The sequence below is a fragment of the Chelmon rostratus genome, chromosome 11, assembly GCF_017976325.1.
Source record: "Chelmon rostratus isolate fCheRos1 chromosome 11, fCheRos1.pri, whole genome shotgun sequence".
NCBI lineage: Eukaryota > Metazoa > Chordata > Actinopteri > Chaetodontiformes > Chaetodontidae > Chelmon > Chelmon rostratus.
In genome coordinates, this window is record NC_055668.1 from 2,257,346 (window position 1) to 2,280,680 (window position 23,335).

Here is a 23,335-nt window from a genome sequence, read left to right on the forward strand (position 1 = left end):
ACAGACAGGGAGCCAATGGGAGAGGGAGGGGCGTTGGGGAGAGTGCGTTTGTCTGTAGTGAGTGGATGTGTGTGTGTGTGTGTGTGTGTGCGCGCGCGCGCGCGCACCATGTGCGCGCAAAGAGACAGAAAGAAAGAATGAAAGAGAGAGAGACAGAGAGAGAGACAGAGAGAGAGAGAGTAGGGGCCGTCCTTTCAACTGTGGACCTGTCACACACAATATTTAGCATGAAGTCAACCCCCTCCCACCCCCACCCCTCCCTCGCGCCCTATACTCTGTGTGGGGATCGAGCCTCACTCCTCCACAGCCTTCATGTCTGACAGCACAGAGGGAAGAAGAAGAGGAAGAAGGAAACTGACTGACTGACGTTTTTTCTGACTTTCTGACGCACCGTGGAACTTTTTGTCCATGTCACCAGCAAACCTGAGGCCAGGACACCCATCAACCTGCAGCAAAGCTCTCTGCCTTTTCCACGGATTAATTTAACCAGACCGGGATTCGATGTAAGTGCAAATAACCGCACTTTCCGCTTGTCTCTCCGTTTTTTTTTACATCTATTTTTGTCTTTGTGTGTCTGGAATCCATTCAGCCTCTTGTGTTTGTGCGTAAAAGTTGACTAAATATATGATGAACAGCAGCGGCTTCATTAACTCTGTACTAAAGTATCATTCGCAGCTTCTCTTAATGTCAGCATCGCTCGATTCTTCACGTAGGCCCACAAGTTAAAGTGACAGGAAAAAGCTTTGAGGGGCTCCGCGCACGGCTCGACACACACAGAGAGGGGGGAGCAGCAGGGGTTCACGTCTGGATGTGCGTCCAGAGCAGATTCTAACGCCAAGCAGAGGCGACACATCAGGCATCATTCATGCGTCCTGCCTTCAGACCAAATGTTCACCGTCACTACAAACTGTTCAAAGAATATTTGAAACTCTTACATGAAAAAAGAAAACGCGCTCGGAGTAAATGTCCCATGCTTATTTGATCTCGCTGTTTTTTTCGGGTTTATTATCAACTTTACAGGGACCACATCGTTCATCCGTGTGTCCGTGTGTGTGAGGCCTGTGGGCAGAAAACAGTAGGGACCGAAGCAGCGCTTCCACGCCCCAAAAACGCCTTTTAGACCAGCCATTACGTTAAATTGTCGTGTTTAGAGCGTTGTATGCTGTTCTTTCCCCAAAAGTCTCAGACTTCGCAGAGGCGGACGTTGTGAAAATATTCGGGACGTCAAAAATGTTTGGAGATGTGGATGAAATTGATAGGTGGCAGGTGGCTGCCGGGGCCACAGGAGACCGTGGACAGAAAAACAGAGCAGGACCCTCCACCCCCACCCCCACCTCCACACACACACACACACACACACACGCACACAAACACATACCCAAACTTCAGTCTCACAGAAGCTCAGAATATGTACATCCATTTTTCAAACGTTGTGACGAGATAATTTCAGGTTTTAACCTTTATATATGAAGACTTAATAATTCTTCTTCTTATTATTCCTCTTCTTCTTCTACAACAAAAACAAAAACCGATAATAACAATAATAACAACATCAACAACAACAATAATAATAATAATAATAATAATAATAATAATAATAATAATAATAATAGTGTGATATAAAATTAAAGTCCACGTAGCTTGTTCCTCTTGGCCATTTCTGACATGTGTAAAAAGGCTTTTCTTGCTGTTCACGGCCCGCTGTTAGACCGAGGCTGTTAGACCGAGGCTGAGGCTGATACGCTGTTAAACCGAAGCTCATTCTGCCTCACTCTTTCTGAAGAAATACGTCAATAAAATTCTGTATTCTGGGAATTATGAGGAGATGTTAAATATGTTAAATGAATAGTGGAGCCCACAGTGCGAGAGAGTGACCACAAGTGTTACGTTTAATTTCTTCGTTTTATATTTTACATTAAATAAATGTCTAATCCGTATTTTAAGGTTTAGGCGCGGTTTATTTTACTAAACAATTAACTTTAGGCATAGTTTTTTTTTAGTCCGCGCCTTTGAGTTTCTTATGAATCAAATGAAGGCCAGGGCAGACCGAGCGGGTCGAGTCCCCGGCCTTCAGTTGGTGTCCTTTTTTGCATGTGTTCTCAGGTTAGGACGTATGGAAATACCATTTGTTTAATCGAAGTTCACGTTTGGCCTCAGGGCGCGATGTAAATGCTTCTCTCCGTGGCTGCAACAGAAGGCCACGGCCTGCAGGAGCGAGAGGCCAACACTGCAGCCTGACGCAGCACAGAGCATCCATCAGCGCGTTTACAAACCCGACTTCATCTCAAGATATCGCGTTAGTTTGTCGTCAAAGCCAAGAAATAAACCTTATTGCCCTGAACAGGTGGGAACTTGCTTCAATTTAGCGATTCAAGTATATTTCAGACTCATGGGTTCTAATCATTCAACCTCAACACGAATAATTCCGTGAACTGACATAATAACACAGCGATTAAAACTGCTACAACAGAGCAGAATGTGCAGCCAAAAATACACATTTACACACATTGAAAGTTTAATATTATTTCAGGAATTGCATTTAATAATATAATAATATAATTGCTATGTGTTTAAATCCTTGAAATATATGAACTGCAAAAGGGAAACGAACGCCTGCTTTAAATTCACGTTTTTATAAAAGCATCACTTAAATTTTATGGTGCATCTGTTAATAAAATCGACAATAATCATGTCATCTATACTTTAGTATTTTTAAAATAGGAATCTCAGATTTCCCTGCGAGTTCAATCATTTCCAATAAATTAGAGACGCCGTTTTACATTTAGAGTCAGTTGAGTGAAATATATTTCGGTGTACTGTAATAAATTCTTGATGTAGAGAGGCTCTGTATTAATCACTGTTGTGGACTTCTCTTGGCTTCCACAGCCAATTATTCCCCGACTCTCTTTGCATGGAGGCAGGACTGCTCGGCCTCAGTCCCTCAATCATATGCAAATGGATGTTATAGGAGGGCAGAAATTAACATCTACAAACATTGGACTGAAATTCCATCTGCCGCCTCTTCGAGGAGGCCCTTAATAAGTTCTCAGACAGCAAAGTGACACACATCTTAATCAACTCTTAATCCCGGGAATTAATTCTCGACGCGTTTATGAATAATTCCCGGGCTAATGCCTGCAGTCCGTGGAAATGCAAGCAGTCTGCGGCGCGCACCGCCAGATGGACCCGGCAATCTCCCGAAAAATGAGAGGATTTTTGCTTCCATTATTATTTTTTATTATTATCTCCAGATATATATTTTAATGAGATCGGTGTCACCGGGCGGCTGCTTATGCAAAGCGCTCGATCTTATGCAAACCGGAGACTCTCATCCTGCTGTTGATCTGCGTCCATTTCTGAGCAGGAGGCCCCGGCATTAAGAGTAAACACACGGGCCCACATCCTGGCGATGTTTTCGGCTTTATTTAAGCGCAGAGGAAGCGCGACAGCATGTCAGGTGGATGTGTGGAGGTGGAGGTGGCGCCTTCCGTGCGCCATGAAAGAGCCCGGGCCCCGTGGTAGGTGAGAGGAGGGTTAAAGCTGAACCGAACCAGCTTTTTGATTGTCCTTGTCAGCATCATCCCAGCAGTCATCAGAGCGGCTCAGCATCAGCCTCACTGTCAGCTACTGCACCTCCGCCTGCTCGTTAGCTCAGTGATAGCTTGTTGGCCATATTGAGCTCAAAGGGAGGGGGAGAGGGGCTCTTGATTTTGGAAATATAATCATGTGGCGCCCCGGGTGTGTGTGTAGTTGGGAGGGGAGGGGGGGCGAGGTGGAGGCGTACTGACACCTTGTTCTGGACAAAATGACTGGCTTGCATCACCCGCACGCCCCTCGCTGCCAAGCCAGCCAGCCTCTCAGCACCACATTGCCACCAGGCCGTCTGTCCATCCATCACTGCCACAGCGGATATAGCCCCCCAGGCTGGCTCACGTTCATATTTCTGACCAAAATACTGGACCTTGCTGATACTAGACCTGGGCTCTGCACTCACAAAGGGACAGCTGTTGCTCTGTCAGGCGTGTCTTACCCTGACTGAACTGTTCCAGCAGCCACTGGGACCAGTTTGTGGAGTGTCTTTGATTTTAAACCCCAGAGAAACAGCTCAGCACACACCTGCAGCAAAGGTAACGCTGTTTCAAACGAAACTAGATGGTCTAATCTGAAAGATTTCACTATAATATAGAAATTACTGGTGCGTTGATTGAATTGATTTCTTGTTACTTCTTCTTGCTGTAGCCTGCATTTGTGCTTAATGGTGTTACTTTCACAGAGGGAAACATCAACTCTGCCTTATTCAAAAGGCCATAAAACAGTTTTTGCTTCCTTGAAAGAAGTCAAAAGATCCCTTCAGCAAAGGTGATAGCATGATGCTTGTTATGCTTGCCGGATCAGTAATTTGCTGGTAGCATTTTAGGCTCTGCAAGCCGTTCTCCTGTTGTGAGCACGGTGCTGCAGCTCTATCAGATCAGGCCGAAATGTCAGATCAGGGTTGTTTGCAAAACTCAAACACAAAATGAGATAAATGTAAAATCAAACATACTGCTTACAGGAAAGCCAAAAAAATGAAGTTCAATTTAAATAGTAGGTCATATTTTGATTCCCCTTTGAAAACCAAAAGCAGACGGATCCTTTGTGTCTGTCAACTAAACTAAAGAGAAACAGGAGCAGTGTCTGGGCAGGTTTGAGCAAGGGGAAAACTAAGCTTTCTAACTCACAAGTCAACTTTAACCCACAAATCCATATCAGAGGCTCATTAATCCAAAGCCACAGCACAGAGGGAGCGTGCTTAGCGAGGTAATCTCTCCACTGGAAGATTTGACCTTATCCTTGCTCTCGCATCTTTTTTCCCAGGGATGCAACGATGGCCTCTGGCCGACAGAAGAATACCCATTTTCCTGTCTCCTAATCTTTTGTGAAACGCTTCGACCATTCTCACGAATGCTCAACAAAAAACAGATGCAAGTCTTTCTTTAAAACTCGGGCAAATGTTGCTTGTGTTCGCAGTGACAAATATTGAACGTGCATCAGGCAGCATTTCTAAGCGTTGAGGCGATGCCTGTGTGTCCGCAGAAAGACGGCAAATGTGTTTGATGGGAGGAAGAAAGCGTTGACTCACCCATCAGGTGTTGTGGATATTCAGTGGTAATAAGGTGCTAAACCTTTCATCAGAATATGCAGGTTGGCTTTAGCGCAGCATTATGATGCTTTGTCACAGTGACTGAAACAATGTTAAGTGAGCGTCAGGAAGAGTTTGAGGGAAAACTGATCACATTGTTCATTTTTATGTGCCAAGTCCAGATCACTGGAGTCACTGAAGCCAGTAAAACATGGAGCTCTGTGGGAACTGGTGGCTGACAAAATAACAAAGCACCTCTATTTCTCACTTTTAACACCCACTTTAAGTGGATGAAATAATAAATCGCGTTTACCTAAATTTCCTTTAAAACTGGACTATTCATATCTTAAGTGACGATAAATTATTATTTATAAAATCGATCGCAGTTGAGTTTTATACTCCTTATGTGTGCTTGAAGCAACAGATTTCTGTTAGCTGCTAAAGTGGAAGTCTGTCCTGAGAGAGTGAACTGACATGTATTTGAATTCTGGACATACTGTGTTCTTGAGGCAAACACGTTTGTTTCAGGCGTTGCACTTCAGGCTGGAGGACTTCAGGTACACACAGTGGGTTTTCAACATGTGACAGCTTGTGTGCTTCACATCTAAGAGAAGTAAGAAGCAAGAAAAGCATGCGTTCACTTATTTCTTCAAAGGCAAATGAAAACTGGAGACACTGATCTGCTGTATGGAGCAAGTTGTTAGACGTAGAATTTTCCTATTATAGCCAAACAAACCACTAAATGATCAAATTCTCTTTAATCCAAAATCGTTTTTTGCTGTTTAATATCTCTGTCTTTAACTTCAAATTGAACTTTTATTCAACAGAGCCTGAACTGCCATTCCTGACGTCATGTAATCAGAATTGCGTCTGGGAATTTGAGTGTTGTAATGACCTGAAGAGGAGTTTACATCCTACAGCTGTGACTGAATGACACAAGGCAGGGCCTGAAGGCTCAGACTAAATATCTCTAGCTTGTAAAAAAAGTGTAAATTATATTAAGATATAATAACAAAAATACACGATGAAGAAATATAAATAAATCCAACGACACTATGTCACTGACTGCAAAAAACGTATGCATCGTAGCAGTTCATCCCCTGGTTTTAGAGAGTTCAGTCGGAGGATTCAGCCTGGTCAGCTCTGGAAATAGAGAGTGTAAAACATACGCTGATGTTCAAAGAGCGCCGAGGGAAATGATGCCATTTCAACAACTTCATATGGTGACTGTCAGTCTGGTTCAAGAGTTCAACCAAGTTGTACAACGTGTTGTTGTGGTCGTTTGACGCCGTGCCACGCTCCGAACCCTGCCTCCCCCGCAAGGCTTCAGATTTAACCCCAGCACAAGTCACATGTGACTGGCACACAAAGGACTGGCACGGTGGCGAGCAGAGTGCAGGGAAGCACAGCGGGGCGGCTCATCCTCCGGGGGCGAGGAGAGGCGAGGGGGAGTGACAGACGAACCTTCCCCTGAAAATCTAAATTTGCTGCTTCTAAGTATAAAGCTCGTAACCACAACGCTGACTACACAGAGAGAGAGGCGACGTCCAAACAGTCGACAGGGATGGTTAAACCCCGGCTCAAAGTCACTGTTTGATTTTCAGAGATGAGGTTTATCGCCTCGTTGAATCTTTGATGACATGGATTCATTGTAGTCTACAGCAGCCTTAAGACTTTCCTCTGAAGCTGTAAACTTTAGGTTTTACTCACCAGTGTCCTGGTGAATGCAAGGTAAATAAAAGCTGGAGGGTAAGCAGTTAGCAGCACGCTGAGTTTAGGTGGGCTGAGCTGCTTTATCCCTTTTATTCCTCTGTGTAAATACGCGTTTCCCACATTTCATGTAGTGGTTTGACATTTGTCTGTCTTTGCTTTCTCTTGTGTTTAGTACTTTGCCAGCTGAATAACTTCTAAATGTAACATGACATCACAGGTATAATAATTAAGTCAGCGGAGGACCTGTTTGCTGTTTGGAGCAAAACTTTTGACGTTCGAGTCTTTGTGTGCCACATCTCTTACTGACGACTTTTTTTGATAAAACACAAATGTGTAAGACAGACATTCTTCTTCTTTTTGACTTCACAAGCATTGCAGCCATAAATAATCCTAAACCTCTCTCAGCTTGGACGGAGTGTATGCGTCCCCCGATGTTTTCAAGGTGTTAACTGCTCCGATAAATAAACGACCAGCTATTTGTGGACTCCACAGAGCAACAGTTCTGCCCCGCCGCCTAGAATTTGGCTTGGAAATGTCATCCTGTATTTTACAGCAATAACTCTATTGCTCTCCACATGTAGCTCAAAATAGAGTCGATTCAGGGCAGGTCTTGTTATACCTGCTTATGTCAGGATCACATAAAGGGATCAGGATTACAACCACGACCAGGGGGTGAATGGAAAGATCAAAGAGAAAATAGAAACAGATTGCAGCGCCAGACTAATCAAATACACACACATACTGACAGAAATAAATCACCGCTTTCCCCAAATAGGAAACAAAATAAGGAGGAGTCCCTCTAAGAAAGCAGGCTGTGTGTTGAGAGGGACACAGTATGGCCGAGTGTTCGACAACCAAAATCACTCAGAAAATGTTTTTACATCAAAACAATTAACACATTTTTATTTTGTAATCCAACAAAAAAGTAGACATGCAGTTTAAATTACTGGATAATTAATTCAAAGCCAAACTAACTCTACTTTGCTAAAGATTTGATGGTCAATTCTGTTCTATTTGCATCCTGACTAAAGGATGTGCTGGCCTTCTCTTCTAAATTCTATTATTTATGAAGTGAAAATGAAACGATTTTAGTATTTATTTATTTATTGTTGTTGTTCATGTTGTTGTTTTTTTCTTTTTACCTGACATCACCTCCACACAAAGTGGATCCAGCCCGTCTCTGAGTAGGTCAGCTGATGTGATGTCTGAGACGCAGAAACCAAGGCGAGAGTTCAGAAAGCTCTGTGCGGGGTTAGGTGAGGGGATCCGTTCATACATTAATGCCTGTGGATCTCTTTGAGCAGCTCGGGTTTGTACTTGCTGTTTGCCTGATGGAGTCACTGGAATATTGGAGAAATATGCGAGTAAATCAAAGTGATCGAGATCTACCAAATATTCTAGAAAACCCATCACGATGACGTAACCTCACGAGGCTATAATGTAGACCTCTCCTCCAGTTGGAAGGTTGTTATAGTGACAGGCTGCTCGGATGTAGTGATGCCATAATAATTATGATTTCAGTATAAATTCAGTATTTTACGCACGTACAACAGACGACGGGCCGACACCGGCCGCCCGGAGGTGTTGTTGGTGACGGAGGGCCCGCGGCTGCTCCGCTGTGGGACGATGGAGCCTGACATGTGTCTGTCTGTCTGTCTGTGTGTCTCTCTGCAGAGCCTGGTTATGGATTTTAACCTGCTGACGGACAGTGAACCCCGCAGCCCTGCGCTGTCGCTCTCCGACTCCGGGACCCCGCAGCACGACCAGGGATGTAAAGGCCAGGACAACAGCGGTCAGTTCACACCTTTAGCCACGTGCACCGTGCGTGTGTCTGTGTATCTGTCCGGGCTGATGGGAGTTACGGAGCCGACGTGGTTTTCCAGGCGCACCACTGGATCAAACCGAGATGAGAGGAAATGCTCAAAATGACTAATAACGATCATGGAGAAAGTCCGTGCCGCAGAAACCTGCAGTGGACATGTCATGCATAATAATAACAATAATAATAATAATAATAATAATAATAATACTAATAATAATAATAATAATAATAATAATAACAACAATAATAATAATAATAACAATAATAATAATAATAATAATAATAAGGGAGAGGGTTGCGTATTTCTGTACAATGGCTTTTATAAATTATGGATGCAAACTGGCTCCAAAACAAACAGGCTGTAATTGCTTTCTGCTTTAATAAGGGCGCCTCAGCCTGTTCTGTGCTCAGGGTTTCTGTGATCCCTGCTGGATCACACCGAGGGGTCTAAAGAGAAGCTTCCCGCTGTGCGATCAGTCCTCCGGTTGCTCCCTCATGTCCAGCTCTGGCACACGTTCATCCGGCTCGTTTACTGAAGAGAAAACATGCCCCGCACTATGCAGCGTTCAGCTTGTAAACGGCTCCGACAGGAATGAAATGAAAGAGACCGGTCCTGAGCTCAAAGCCTTTCACTGGAGGGCTGTTCCTCTGACACGGCCTTTACGCAGCGACCTGATCCGGCTCAGGCGCAGGTGATGGCCTCTAATAACGCAGAGCTCATTTCACTTTGAATATGTAAATTCACTGCAAATGAGAGAAAGCTATTTCTCCAGAGAGCATCCGAGAGCGCGGCGGCGCACAATGACATCAACAAGTATCTCATTTATTATCGATCTGATCAGCTGTATCTGATCATCTATCTGTAATTAATAATAAGAAAAATTGAAATCGAACGAATAAATGGTAAACTATTCGGCCGACATATTCCATCAGGACACTAAACTACACTGAGAGAAGTGAAATTTTCTTTTGAAATATCTGCGGTTTTGAAATATATTTCCAGATTTACTCACCTTTTTTAAGCTTACCTCGCGGCCTGATCAGAGAATGGATTTTGCTGAGTTCTGATTGGTGGTAACAGGTGGTTAAACGTGGATGTCATGACGTAAACGCCGGCTACTGATTGGTGGGTTGTTGTGATAATTCTATATGAGGATCAGATGGAGGTCTTGCTGTCAGAGGGACTTCTTCTCTGTTTCTTCTTGTTCCTCTGCTGACATAAACGGACCATTTTAACTTGCCGTGTGATCAAGCCTGACCGCCTCATGACAAATAATCACCGGATAGATTTCTGAACTTCTCCACAGAATATCCAGTCTTAACTCGCCCACCTGTCTATCTGTGTCTATGGTGCGTGTGTGTGGTTCTCTGTGTTGATGTGTGTGTAACCCAATCTAATTGCTAAACTGTGTGAGGTTAGAAATACAGCCTTAACTAACTGTCAAACACCAACCAAAAGACCAACCAAAGAAATGTGGTGTAAAAAATACTGTCACGTTGCTCGTCTTCTGAAGGAGGACTCATGTAGCTAATTTAACCTTTAATAATTTAGTCTTCAGTAAAACTCACTGGCTGAACCCTGCCTCTGATGGGACCTGCTGCTTTGATGGGCCGGAATGTCAAATTGATGATATTAATAAGGCCCGGGTGGTGTGTATGTATGTGAGCACAGGAGAGAGGAACAGTTTTTACATAAGTCCCTTATTCACAGGTATCTCGGTTGCATGTCTTTTGCATAGATGGATGGATTCTATTTGGAAGGTAAAACCATGTGGGAGGGTTACCCTATTAGCAAAATGACATGTAATTATTTAAAATCATACAATTATTATTATTATTATTATTACTTCTGCGTAAAAAAAATCTAAATTACATGTTTTATTAAAAAAACATATAGTTTCACAGGAAGCCGTGAATATTTGCCTTGCTGTTGAATCTGTGTGCTGTTCCATAACACGACCTCAAGAGAACAAAGCCCATTTCTTCTTTTGCAGTAAAATATGATGAAATATTAATCTGCTAATATGATGCATATTATCCATTCTACAATTAAAGCCGACACATGGCAGGCTTTATTAGCTTCAGTATGTTGAGGTTTAAATTCGACTAGGCCACTAAAACAATGAATGATGAAAGGGTTGAGCATTCTGGGCCCAAATTTCCTTGCTGGCAGTGTGGGAAATCAAATGTTTCTGTGTACAGTTGCAGAGACGTTACTTCTGGGTTGTGTTAGTGTGCTCTGAGCGCAGTGTGCATCGTGGGGTCTCCTGCTCTCAGGATTCGTACAGTCCTTCTTGATCAGCACTGTCACACACCGTAGATGATCACCTTCAGAAAATGATTGTTAAGTAACCCCCCTGATGAGACACACTCCGTATGTGTTTTCTCCACGGTTTTCGTCCTGAAAGCGGAGGGAAACAGAACGATTTATTGTCGGCTCTTGTTCCCCTTTATAATGAACACAAAACACAAGCTTTAACCTGGACTTGGTCGTACTGAAGTATGACACGACTGCCACATCTCACACCAAACTGATGGCTGAGCCACAGCCGTGACCGAATCGCCTCAGTGTGTCTCTTTATTACGCACAGACTTTGATTTTACACTTTAGAGTAACTTTCCAGATGTTCCAGATTAAAACCCTCTGAGAGGCTGACCTGGGACGGCTTTGTCATGTCGGCACATTATCAGTCAGATTGCTCCTATTGTTGGTCAGTGCGTCGCTCTAAAAAAGGTCTGCCCTTTCCTCTGTATTGTATTATAGACTTTGGCCTTAAGTGACAGCTTACCCAGTGTCAGTTTACTGCCAGATAACAGCCTCGGCCTGGCCCTTATTGGTTTTGCTGGTGGCCCTGTGGAGCCTCTTTTTAAACCCTGCTGATCATTTCGAACTGCTCCAAGAGCTAAGCCCTCGCCAAACAGAGCCCAACTTGCCCCAGTCACAAAAGCCTGATCCATGGGATTAGCTGGCAAGCTAATTTCACTTCTTTCTGTGAGGTCCTCAAATTGCGGGAGTAAGATCTGGCAGAGAGGAGCCCTGGCAGACATAACATGGATGTGTGGTCCTTTAAACTCACTGCGCTGGGGGCCAAATGCAATCACTCACTGCTCCTGCACATCTTTGAACCTAATGCAGTGTTTGGAATCGTTCTCTCTTGGCAACGTCACACCCATGCTTGTCAATTTCCAGCCTGTGGGATGGAGGGATTTCAGATGATGTTTGATCTGTCAATATTATCCAGTCCGTTTCAGCAGGGATTGGATGGTGCTGATGCAATCCAGGGTGAAAGGTGTTAGAATAGTGTGCTGTTTCACTGATACAGAATGTGTTCGCTGTTGACACTGCTTCTCTATGCAGAATCCAGCCAATTTAACCTGTTCAAATGTTCTGCAAAAGAGCTGCTTTTAGAAAGTCTCAGAGTGAGTGTATGCTTTATTAATGTCCAATGCATTAAATGATTTCACCATGTTCTACAGGTAAAACTTTATTTACAAGTCCCATAGAATCCTCATAATTCTTTAGAAAGACCCTGAAATGTGTAATCTCTTACAGTGAAATCTGCTGCTAGTACGGGAAAACACAGACCATGTTCAGTTGGTACATTTCTACTTAATTAACTCGAATTCATTCCTAACCTGCCCGGATAGTCTTCTACTCAGAGCACAGCAGGCCAGGTGGAAATTAAAGCATACAGATAGAGAGGAATATTCATTATTGGAAATTAAAATATGCTCTGTTGAAATCACTTTTTTTCAACTGTCAAGCTTTAAGCAGTTCCTTCTAAGGAAATTTCCACAACAACAATTATAAACTCCATCCAACTTTATCTGTTCTATTTTCAATGCAGGGTGGAGGTGAACATTTAAATACCAACTAGGTAAAAATGCTGAGGTACTTTAGTGCTTCCATTGGCTGCTTTTATACTTCTAGTCAGGTACAGTGAAACACTGACAAGTTCACAAGCCCAGTGTAGTGTATAATTAAAGTAGACATGATATGTTTATATAGATTAAACTACCCACCATTCAAAATATGTGAAAAAGATTTTATTTATTATTTTTTTTTTTTCAGCTCATATTACTGCTGACATCCTTTCATTAGGATTACTGTGATACAAAAAGAAAGCACTGGTTTTTATGATAACTTTGGTTTGACCAGGCTCACTGTGTGGCAGCTAGTTGGGTTTAATTGAATTGACTGCAGATTTATTTTGTAATGGATCACTAATTCGTATTACACAGTAAAATGATGAGCACCTTAAGGCAACATCTGCATTATTGCCTAATGTTAAAGCCCTGTCCTGTTGAGGGCCCTGGTTTAAAATAGGGTTTTATAGCCTGTTTAAAGATGTGTATACTGTGCTTACATGGTGTGCATTACTGAAGAAATGTGTGCTTGATCAAGCTATATAGATAACAGTGTGAGGGCCATTTGGCACCCACAGCTCCTTGATGAGCCCTGATGGGTTAATACAGCCCTGAGTGTAATGCATTATAACAAGAAACTAATGAACAATGTCAGCATACATGTATGTAGCTTGTAGCTGTGAAAACAAATCCCATGTCTCCCCCTTTTTCAGTATTGACATTTACATTAAAAACAACGATAATAACCCTCTTTCTCATTTCCAGTGTCGTGTTTTCACAATATTTTACACGTTTTCAAATATTGATTTGTATATTTCTGTCGCATTTGCCATTCATGTATTTCCACTGCTTCAGTTTCCTCTGCACATCTCTATCATCTTCTCGAAGCACTGTGTGAAATATTCCACATCTACAGTGTGTGCATCTCTACAATGTTTCAGTACAATCTTCAAATTACACAGAGATGCAGTGATGTCTAAATTCATATATGTAGAGAATATGAAAACAATAGTAGATTATATATTTTTATGCAATATATCACATTGTTAACGTTATTGTATTCTTCTGGCAAAATATTGAAATCCACTACTGTGATTTGATTAATTTTTACTGTTACTTAGGAGCCAGTTTGTTGACAAAAAAAGAGACAAGTTGAGGGTCATGAGTGAACTTTGATGCTCAGTGGTTTTGCTGTTGTGTCATGTTATTCTGTCTACTCTCCTCTGTCTTCCCACCTAAACTGTACCTCCCAGTGTTCTTATGAAGTCATTTTTCTTCCTGTTTGTCTGTAGACGCAGAGAAATCTCACCAGAACCAGCTGGATGAGTCCAGCGCCGAGGATGGCTCTCTGAAGAAGAAGCAGCGGCGGCAGAGGACTCACTTCACCAGCCAGCAGCTCCAGGAGCTGGAGGCCACCTTCCAGAGGAACCGCTACCCCGACATGAGCACCAGAGAGGAGATTGCAGTGTGGACCAACCTCACTGAGGCACGGGTCAGGGTGGGTAATCACAAGTCTGAACAGTCACAGGTTTGCTCATCAGTGAAGTGTAGTGATGGTTAGAATGAAAGCCTGCAGAATCCTTGAGCATGGGAACATGCAAATAATGTGAAAAGGATGGAAAAGTCAGTCTGTTGGGCCAGCGCAGCAGCTGCTGGCCATATCAACTCAGAAGGTTTCCACTGCCCCCTGTGGCCAAAAAAATCTTTCACACAGGTTTGAAGCCTTTCATGTGCTTTAAAGACAGTAGAGATTTCAGTTTCTGTGGTGTTCAATTGAAGCTGCTCATAGCTAAAAAATCTCTATTACCTTATACATTTAGGTAGAAAATAAAGAATAGAAAGAAAATCTAAGGCTAGGCTCATCCCATGGATACTGGTGTAATATTACTGTTACAAATATTCCAGTGACCATTTGAATTCTGCCATTATCATTTCCAAAACTACACAGAGGTGGTCAGAAAATAGAAATATTTCAAGTACTAGGTGAGATGTTTTATTCCCTCCCACCAAGGCTTCAGCTCGCACACTGAACTTGAATGTCAAAGGTGCAGCAGAGTGTGCCTACACCCAGTGGTTTGGTCGTTGTAGCTATATGGAGCAGGAGGACACACATTCTGATGGATGACAATACAATCGCTGCCCTGCCTGACAAGTAATGGATCAAATTAATGTTGGCTGGATGAAAGGTCACATAGCACGCACTCATGGTTGTTATTTTGAAAGGACAACAGACTACATCCTTAGTATCTATCAGTGGCCTTTCTGCCCCCTGCACGGAGGCCCAAAACACCTCGCCTGTCAGCTTGATTCATGTGATTTGTCAAGAGCTGTGGTTAACCTCTGTAGAGACTGTAAAAACCTCTGAGGAAATGTATGATTTGTGATTTCAGGCTATATACATACAATTATCTCCACTGAAACATTTTGATCAATGTCATGTAATGGTACCATCAGAGTATACCGCAGAGGCAGCTCATATGCAACATGTGTTGTGGTCTAGAGCTGCTTTGAGCTAAATGCAAAAGGTTATAACATGTCAGTTGGATCCAAAAGATTTAAATCTCATGGTGAAACTAGAGGGAAAGTCAGGGGATCACCAAAGCCTATAGAAACATCACCTGGGAATGGTAAACAGCTGCACCTAATTGTGTATAGATGTTAAGATATTTCACTGCATTGATGAAAAATCTGACCTGCTGGTGGTGCTAAATAAAAAAGGATCACCAAAGACAGTGGGATTCATCCTCTGAGGACTGTGTGTAAAAAAAGTTTGGAACAATCCATCAAGTAGTTGTTGAGATAGTTCAGTCTGGACCAAAGTGGTGAACCGACGATAAGACTGACAGTACCAACCCTGGAGACAGGCCACTGGAACCTCCTGATGGAAATGGAGTGACACGCACTTTCAAATCTGCTTTGCATTGCTTTGCACAAGATTTTCTTCAATGTAGATTTAAGAGTGATAGTAGACCAAGGTGCTTGGCAAGCACACCTTTATGCATTGGTGGTAACATTTCCACAGCAGTTTTTTTATTATAAATGAAATTCAAAATATAATCAGCTTTTTAATACAAGGCGAAATAGCTACAGTTTACAGGAACACAAACTGTGAACAGCCAAGGAACTTTGTTTTTGAAGTGGGGGCTTCTGTGGCAGCGACACACACACACACACACACACACACACACACACACACACACACACACACACGAGCTTAAAGGCATCAAAATACCTGGGTGGGTAAATTATACACAATTATTATAATATTATGTAAACGTGTGTGTGTGTGTGTGTGTGTGTGTGTGTGTTAGACTTCACTTCTCAGCAATCTGCTCTAGTTGTCCTAACAAGTCATTATCTTGTGCACAGGAGACACGATTATATGAGTATATATACAATGTATGTATGCTGAACTGGAACTGGTTTCCACCACCTGTCCAGCAAATGAGACAGAAAAGACAGAGTTATCAGCTAGCTGGTGAACACAGAGGAGCATTTAGCAGCATAGTTTTCTCAGAAATCTGGGAGACCAAACCAGAGCTAAAAGCAGGCTGAAAGTTGTCCTCATCATGTGGTTAAAAATATGACTCCCAGCGAATATTATGCAGCTCCATGTTTACGGGATGTGTAAACAGGCACTGTTTGCTAGCAACGGCATGAGGTGGTAACATATCAGATGTGCAGCCTTTTACACAAGTGGCCCAAAAATCAGTTCATACAGGTGAAAGGTTCAGCAAGTTGAATGTGTTACCTCCACACCCTTTGCTTTCTTTACTCCACAAAAATGTCACACTACGTCCTGTAAACACTTCCTGCACTGGCACTGAACGTTCAGGTTGGACATTATTCCAGCAGAGACTGGGCTGAACTGTATTTGTTCATATTTTAAAGGTGAGGCTTTGTAGGGTATGTCCACAGTATAAGAAGGATTAGGCTAGATTTAAAATGAATCTCAGAAATATTCAGACATATCTGACTCAGAGTACAACCTGCTTGCTGCAAATTCTCTCTGGAGTAAGCCGTAGACGGGAAATGTACTCCAGACCCACCATCATCAAAAGTCTTCGATTGTCTGATTTCAGTTTACATCAAATACACATCAGTGCTTTTTTTTTTTTGATCTCCTCATGCAAGCCTTTGACTGTTTCACAGAAGATGAATAAATATGGCTGCAGACGAGCCACTGGATAACCTTGACATTCACCTTTGAACAGCGTTGCCTCAGTGTGGCGGTAAAGATTGGGTAGCTTCTGTCCCCTGGCGTGGGGTTTCCCCTGCTGTCACTGAGTGGGATGGAAAACTCAGAGTCATGCACTTTATACTTCACATATTAGTCAACAGCATTCTGTCACTATATTGGATGATACACAACATGCATGCCAAGGCAGCAGACAGAGACGGCTGTGTATCACCACAGGAACGGCCTGTAAAAGTTTTACGAGGATTAAAGAGATAAAATATTTGATACCAAATGATTTTAATGTAGTATAAATACATGAGTGTTAACAGATGACCAGGAAACCTCTGTCAGGTACTGTATTTATATCCTTTTGTATCTGCAAATGAAATGTTTGTCCACAACTTTATACTTTCATTTTGAAAAACCTGCAATTTAGATTTTCCACTAAAGCTTTAATCCAATTCATATCCTCCAAATATAGAACCATAAAATGACAAATGTGGAGACTGCTCATCCCTGACATTTGTTTCATTGGGCTCTCACTATTCAAATAAGTCAATTATTAGTTTTAATAAGCCTCGCCTAATATGACTGTTTGATGATACACTCTAAGTTACTTTCTGGAATCATTATGTCTTTCAAAAATTCTGGATACATATGCACACAATATTACTGACAGTATTTGAGAGGGGTTAGGATACTCTGACTGGATGTGCTTTAGAATTAGACTTTATTGACTTTCTGATAAGTTAAGGAAAAAGTCATTTAAAAATTTCTTTAATTATTATGTTTTTTTCTTTGTGTGGAAAAATAAGACTTATCTAAATTATATGAGACGCTTTGAAAACATCTCATGTCTTATAGCTGTGACTATAGTGTGACTGATGTCACCAGGAATTTTTCAGATGTTACTCCACAGTTCCCCTCACCAGTCACTGCCACTTCAACTTTCCAACTAATCTTCCCTTTCCAGCCACGACCGCAGCTTCTACTGGTGTGTGTACACTGAACCCGGTCTGCCCCGGTCTAGCCCAGTCCACCTTAAGGGGTATACTGCTGGTCTCATCATTACCCGTGCATACTCCACACATAAACTTTATACAACTTTACAATTTCATTTTAATGGTAGAAGTTAAACTGTGTTTTTTTTCTTACTTTCTTACTTCCAGCCGAATTTTTTCGATTTATTATTTTATAGATTTCTTAATTTTCCTTGGCCAGATAAATGTCAACTTTAAAGCCACTGACTCTACATCAAATTTGTGTAACTTTAAATTTAAAGCATCTAAACTGGTCCATGCTCCCCTATTTTAGTGATGTTAACCTGTTCCCAGATCTCAGCAGATACTTAAGTGTGAACGATGTCAGACGGGAAAATACATTTTCTTGAGTACAGGAATCCTACATCAACACAAGATAATCTGACAGAGAACAGTTTAGGCTATTTCACATCAGAAATATCTATATTTGTGTTTTTCTTTGTGCTCCTCTCACTGGTTTGAGGTGGATGAGGCTCACTTAGAAAAAAGGTGATGTCACATATACTTCTGATCAATCCACACCACTGAGTTTTGAGTTTTAAATTTTAAATAAATAATAGACCTTTTTAAAAAGTATTTAGTCGTGCATATTTCATGTTATGAAGAAAATCTTGACTTTTGAAATGAAGCTTTGAAGGGCCTTAAAGGGAGCATCAGGGTTGGAAGATGGTTCAACAAATAGACACTGATTGTTCTTCTCTGTTTGGCTTCCCCAGGTATGGTTCAAGAACCGGCGTGCCAAGTGGAGAAAACGGGAGAGGAACCAGCAGGCAGAGTTATGCAAAAATGGCTTTGGTGCCCAGTTCAATGGACTCATGCAGCCCTACGACGACATGTACACGGGCTACTCCTACAACAACTGGGCCACCAAGAGCCTAGCAAGCAGCCCACTGTCCGCCAAGAGCTTCCCATTCTTTAACTCGATGAATGTAAGCCCCCTGTCCTCCCAGCCTATGTTCTCCCCCCCTAGTTCCATCCCCTCCATGAACATGGCCTCTAGCATGGTGCCCTCAGCGGTGGCCGGGGTTCCCACTACGGGGCTCAACAACCTGGGCAACCTCAACAACCTCAACAGCCCCACGGCGCTGAACTCGGTAGCGGTGACTGCAGCCACGTGCCCCTATGCCACCACAGCCAGTCCCTACATGTACAGAGACACCTGCAACTCCAGCCTGGCCAGTCTGCGGCTCAAGGCCAAGCAGCACGCCAACTTCGCTTATCCGGCAGTGCAGAACCCCGTGTCCAACCTGAGCCCCTGCCAGTACGCCGTGGATCGGCCGGTATGAAGATGAAGCCCCGACAACGACCCCTGACCCAGCCGACCAGTAAGTCTACAATTCCCCCACTTCACGTCTCTTCAGTTCCATCTCTAAGCTGCCAAATGTGCTGCAGACTGGCAGATTGTGTGGTGATGGTACGCAATGAGAATAATCATCAGAACTGACAAACAACAATAGACATGCCCAGATGGACCACCGCACCTCAAAGGAATTCTCTCTAGTTTGTGAGACTTTGTCGCTGAACTGACCAACTGCTTATCAGGATTTCTAAAGATTATTATCCATTATCATTTTTTTCCTTCTTTTGAACTGCATGATTAGAGTAATCGTAGAAATGAAGGGTAAATAAAACATGGACGCTTCATCTGGACAGGTGGTCAACATCTTGGCCCGTAAAACATCAAATACAATCTTTGCTACTATCGCAGGAAAAGGGACCTGTGGTTGCAGTGTGGGAGAAATGGAGGATGTATATAATGGACTTTTTTCTGTTTTGTATGTGACAAAAAATATATGAAAATGTACTTTGAAGATGAGAAAAGCATGTTCTTTAAAAGCAAAGGCCCTAGGTTGATGTACTGTAAGCACATCCTTTAGGAACTTCAAACTTTGTTGTGAATTCTTCTCCCCGTGGAAGGTCAAAGGTCAGCTTGGGCAGGCAAGAGGAGGGCAGTCCTGTAAAGTTAACACAAACTCAAGTGGTTAAACACAAATGCAACAATTTACTCACACCTATACCAGAATATCAGCAAGATTTTTCAAGTAAAACTCTAAAAAGCCATTGAGTATATAGATTTGTGTGGTGTTATACAAAGGGAGTCCATGACTGTAAAAAATGTATGTAAGAGTGCAGTTGTCATAACAAAAAAACAAGCTTTTTTTCCTGGTGTAGCCTGCTTTGTCTCATTAAAGAACCAATTAAAGGATCTGTTTTTATGAACTACAAATGGACTTTCACATTGAGCGGAACAGTACACGTCCTTCCATATCTCTAATCTATAGCCTGTGGCATCAGTTGTGTGACACAGGCCAAAACACAATGTTCTCACAACAATAAGAGCAACGCCATGGAAACCCAGACTCTCTTCCATGGCAACACTTACGCAACGATGAAAGAGAGTAGTTGGAGGTGGGGAGATATAGATGTTCCCGATGGCTGCTCACTGATATGTTTGACCTACACTCCGAGCAGTAACCGCAGGCTATCCAGTAACACAGCAGGAATTCACAGAGGCCGAGGCTGAAGCAGCGCCAGGATTACATAAGGGCCTCAAGGAGCGAGGTGTCCCGGCGGGGCCACAAACGAGGGGTTAGCAGCCTGTCAATCCCCATCAGCCTCTACAACTGTTTATTGCCCTGACATTTCCTCTGTTATTTTCTTTATGCTCATTTCTAAGTAAATTCTACAAAGTCATATTTATGTCATTTAGCTAAAATATCTTGTGATGAGGGTGAAAATGTCTCAACATTTATGCCACTCAAAAATGAAATTCTGTCACTTACACAGCCACACACTTTGGACGTCAGATACTGCTGCTCATACTAATATAACTACTGTTCCAAAATTATCGTTTAAACAGTATACAAGTACAGTACACATATACAAGTATATACATAGAAAATTGTACACACACGTTGTTTTAAAAAGGACGTGGAAAGAGAGGGAAAAACAAAACAAGCAAAATTTCCCAAAGCATAATTTGTTTTGGCATTTAACCCTGTAATGCCTGACCCAAGAAATAATGGACAGAAAATTCTATTTTTTTATTTGAAGACTTTATTTGGCCCTTTAACGTTTTTTTTTTACTAAAAAAATTGCAAATATGTTTTTTTGTTTGTATCGTTTTGAGCAATGTTTTTATCATATGGTAATGCAAAACGTTTCAGAAATGCATGTATCAAATATGATACCCATGGCATTAGGGTTAAAATACACGATCAGAAACAAGCAAGCTGTTCATTTCTAATAACTCAAGGTCCATTTACAACATCCAAATTAAATAATGAGGCCAGAAAATGAAACTGTTGTTGGAACGAGACATAAAAAGCCTGTGATTTGAGGTTTTCGCACAGAGTCAAACTAAGTTCCACCTGTTTTCTATATAGAATAAAACATTAGAATCTTAACTCAGTTTACAGCCCCAGACTGGAATAGATTGTACAGTGAAAAGGTACGGTACAAAAATGCTATATATAAGATAATAGATTATTTTCATAAACAAATGTTGATCTTAAACAGACTAAAAGAACAAAAAAAGAAAAAAGAAAATTGTCTTTTTCTTCTAATGACACCTTCTAACTGTACGTGCTCTTTTCTTTCTCCATATGAGAGTCTACATGCTGTGTCTAAGCCCTTTCCATGTTGCTCCTTGTTGAGAAATATTAAATATTACAGTAATAAATTGGCTCAAAATTGTATAACCTCATAATGGAAACTTGCTTAAGGTTGCTGAAAGCCATACATTTCCAGGAAAAAGTCAGAAAATGACCTCAGGTTCAGCAGTGGCAGCTACGGCCCTGTTAACATGCAATCAGAAAAAACCAACCTGAAAGACTTCATCTCAGAGCAGAGCAATCACCGGTCAGACACCTGTAACAAATCTACTGCTAACAATGAAGTATACTAACAACACTCACAGTCTGCACTCTCTGGTGCAGAAAGATTCAACAAATTTCAAACCATGGTGAGACAGCTCCTAAAAGATTGGAAAAAAAAAAAACATCAAAACACGAACACTTGCATTGTCTGTGTGATTTTTAAAAGGCAGTGGTCTCTCAAAGTCCAGTTTGATTGAGGTCTGATGGTACACACAGCCTATTGCTTCAGTATGTTGATTTCTTACATACTAACTGCAAAAACAGCAGAAATGACAAATAATATGTGAGACTGGGACACAGCAGTTTCGTCGATTCTCATGTTTTAAAATCAGATAAAGGATAATATGCTCCTCTAAGAGGATGAGGGCATTTTTAACCTCTTCCACTCATGACTCATCAAGTCATTAAAATGAATTCATGTTATCCCAGAACATCAATGTGCAAATGATCCATGTCATGTCCAAGAAGGATTCAGACCAGAAATCTGAATAATCAAAAAGGCCAACTCTACCTCATACAATGGCAAATTGACATATCAATCATTATCAGTATCCAAGAAATTTGATGTTGTCACCTTTTAAATTTAATGTATTTACGACTTCATTAGAGCAACAATGTGTTGCTGCATCAGAAACACCGCCAGTGAGAGAGAGACCCTTTCAAACTCTAAAGCAGGCAGCGAGGAGCTTTCCAAATCAACCCGCCGATCTGACAGCAGCTATTCTCCCGGTGGCCGAGACAGAAACCTATTTTGTGGAGCGAGGTGAAGCGGTCACAGTGTGTGCTCCTCACCACCACACCACACTAAAGAATCAATATTCCACTGGAGGGGGGCTGTGTGACGGTCCCTGATGTTTACTCACAGTGCAAAACTACAGCAAGTGCAGAGAGAGCACAGAGCGTGGTCTGGAAAAAAATACAGAAGCAGAGGAAGTTCTAACGATTACCTCAGAGAATAGAGGCAGGAAAAATACGAAAATAACAGATGGAGGAATTAGAGGTGGAAACATCTGAAGGAGCATACATACATGATTCTACAGGACACCATGGTTTCATTTGGCCTTACATTTCAGAAATTCCTTTTTTTCTTTTTTACAGAAAATGAACACAAACACGTCCCAGGAAAACATGAAACATTGGATGACATGGAATATTTACTTTGTATGACATTTACATCATGTAATTTTAATTGGAAAAATAATGATAATTTCAAAACATAAATGAGTAGAATAATAATTGATAGTATGTTCAGATTTTTTTTGAGTGGTTCTCAGCACATTTATTTTGCCCAAAGTGAAAAAATATCTGTAAATACAGGACAAATTACATACAGAAAAGCACAGGAACACACCGATATGCACTAGACAAATTCTCTAAAAGCTACTGGTTAAAGCGAGCTACGAATTGCTTTTAATGGCACCTACAATATCCATCATTTATTATGCCTTGATAAATGCTTTCATTCATTGTATAAATTACAGCTCTATAAAATTATTTAAATATGTACATGCCTGAAGGACAAGACTGGCATTCTTCTTCTGTTTTTAAAATAGTCATCAAGAAATCAGAGCTCAATACTTCCTGACTGTAGTGCTCATTTATATCTGAAGATATAAATCATTAAAAACAGCTCAAAAATAATTTCTTTGTTTTTTTTTAAAAAAAAAAAGAAAAGAAAAAGGGTCATTATATTTAACAGTCGGCCTCTGTCATTTC

The 23,335-nt window shown here is 41.7% G+C and overlaps 1 protein-coding gene across 1 annotated transcript; it reads left to right on the forward strand.

The window, feature by feature from the left end:
- Positions 1–365: 365 nt before the first annotated feature.
- Positions 366–19,826, forward strand: pitx3 (paired-like homeodomain 3). The gene is made up of 4 exons (XM_041947525.1): positions 366–503; positions 8,507–8,624; positions 13,814–14,019; positions 18,458–19,826. The coding sequence occupies exons 2-4, from the start codon at positions 8,516–8,518 to the stop codon at positions 19,025–19,027; spliced, it is 885 nt and encodes a 294-aa protein (XP_041803459.1). The 5' UTR covers positions 366–503; positions 8,507–8,515; the 3' UTR covers positions 19,028–19,826.
- The last annotated feature ends 3,509 nt before the right edge of the window (positions 19,827–23,335 follow it).

What these genes read in the sequence shown, in the direction of transcription:
- pitx3 (XM_041947525.1), top strand. Translation starts at nt 8,516, where the DNA reads ATGGATTTTAACCTGCTGACGGACAGTGAACCCCGCAGCCCTGCGCTG. An exon ending in TAAAGGCCAGGACAACAGCG is followed by an intron (nt 8,625 to 13,813) that starts GTCAGTTCACAC and finishes GTTTGTCTGTAG; the next exon opens with ACGCAGAGAAATCTCACCAG. An exon ending in TCACTGAGGCACGGGTCAGG is followed by an intron (nt 14,020 to 18,457) that starts GTGGGTAATCAC and finishes TGGCTTCCCCAG; the next exon opens with GTATGGTTCAAGAACCGGCG.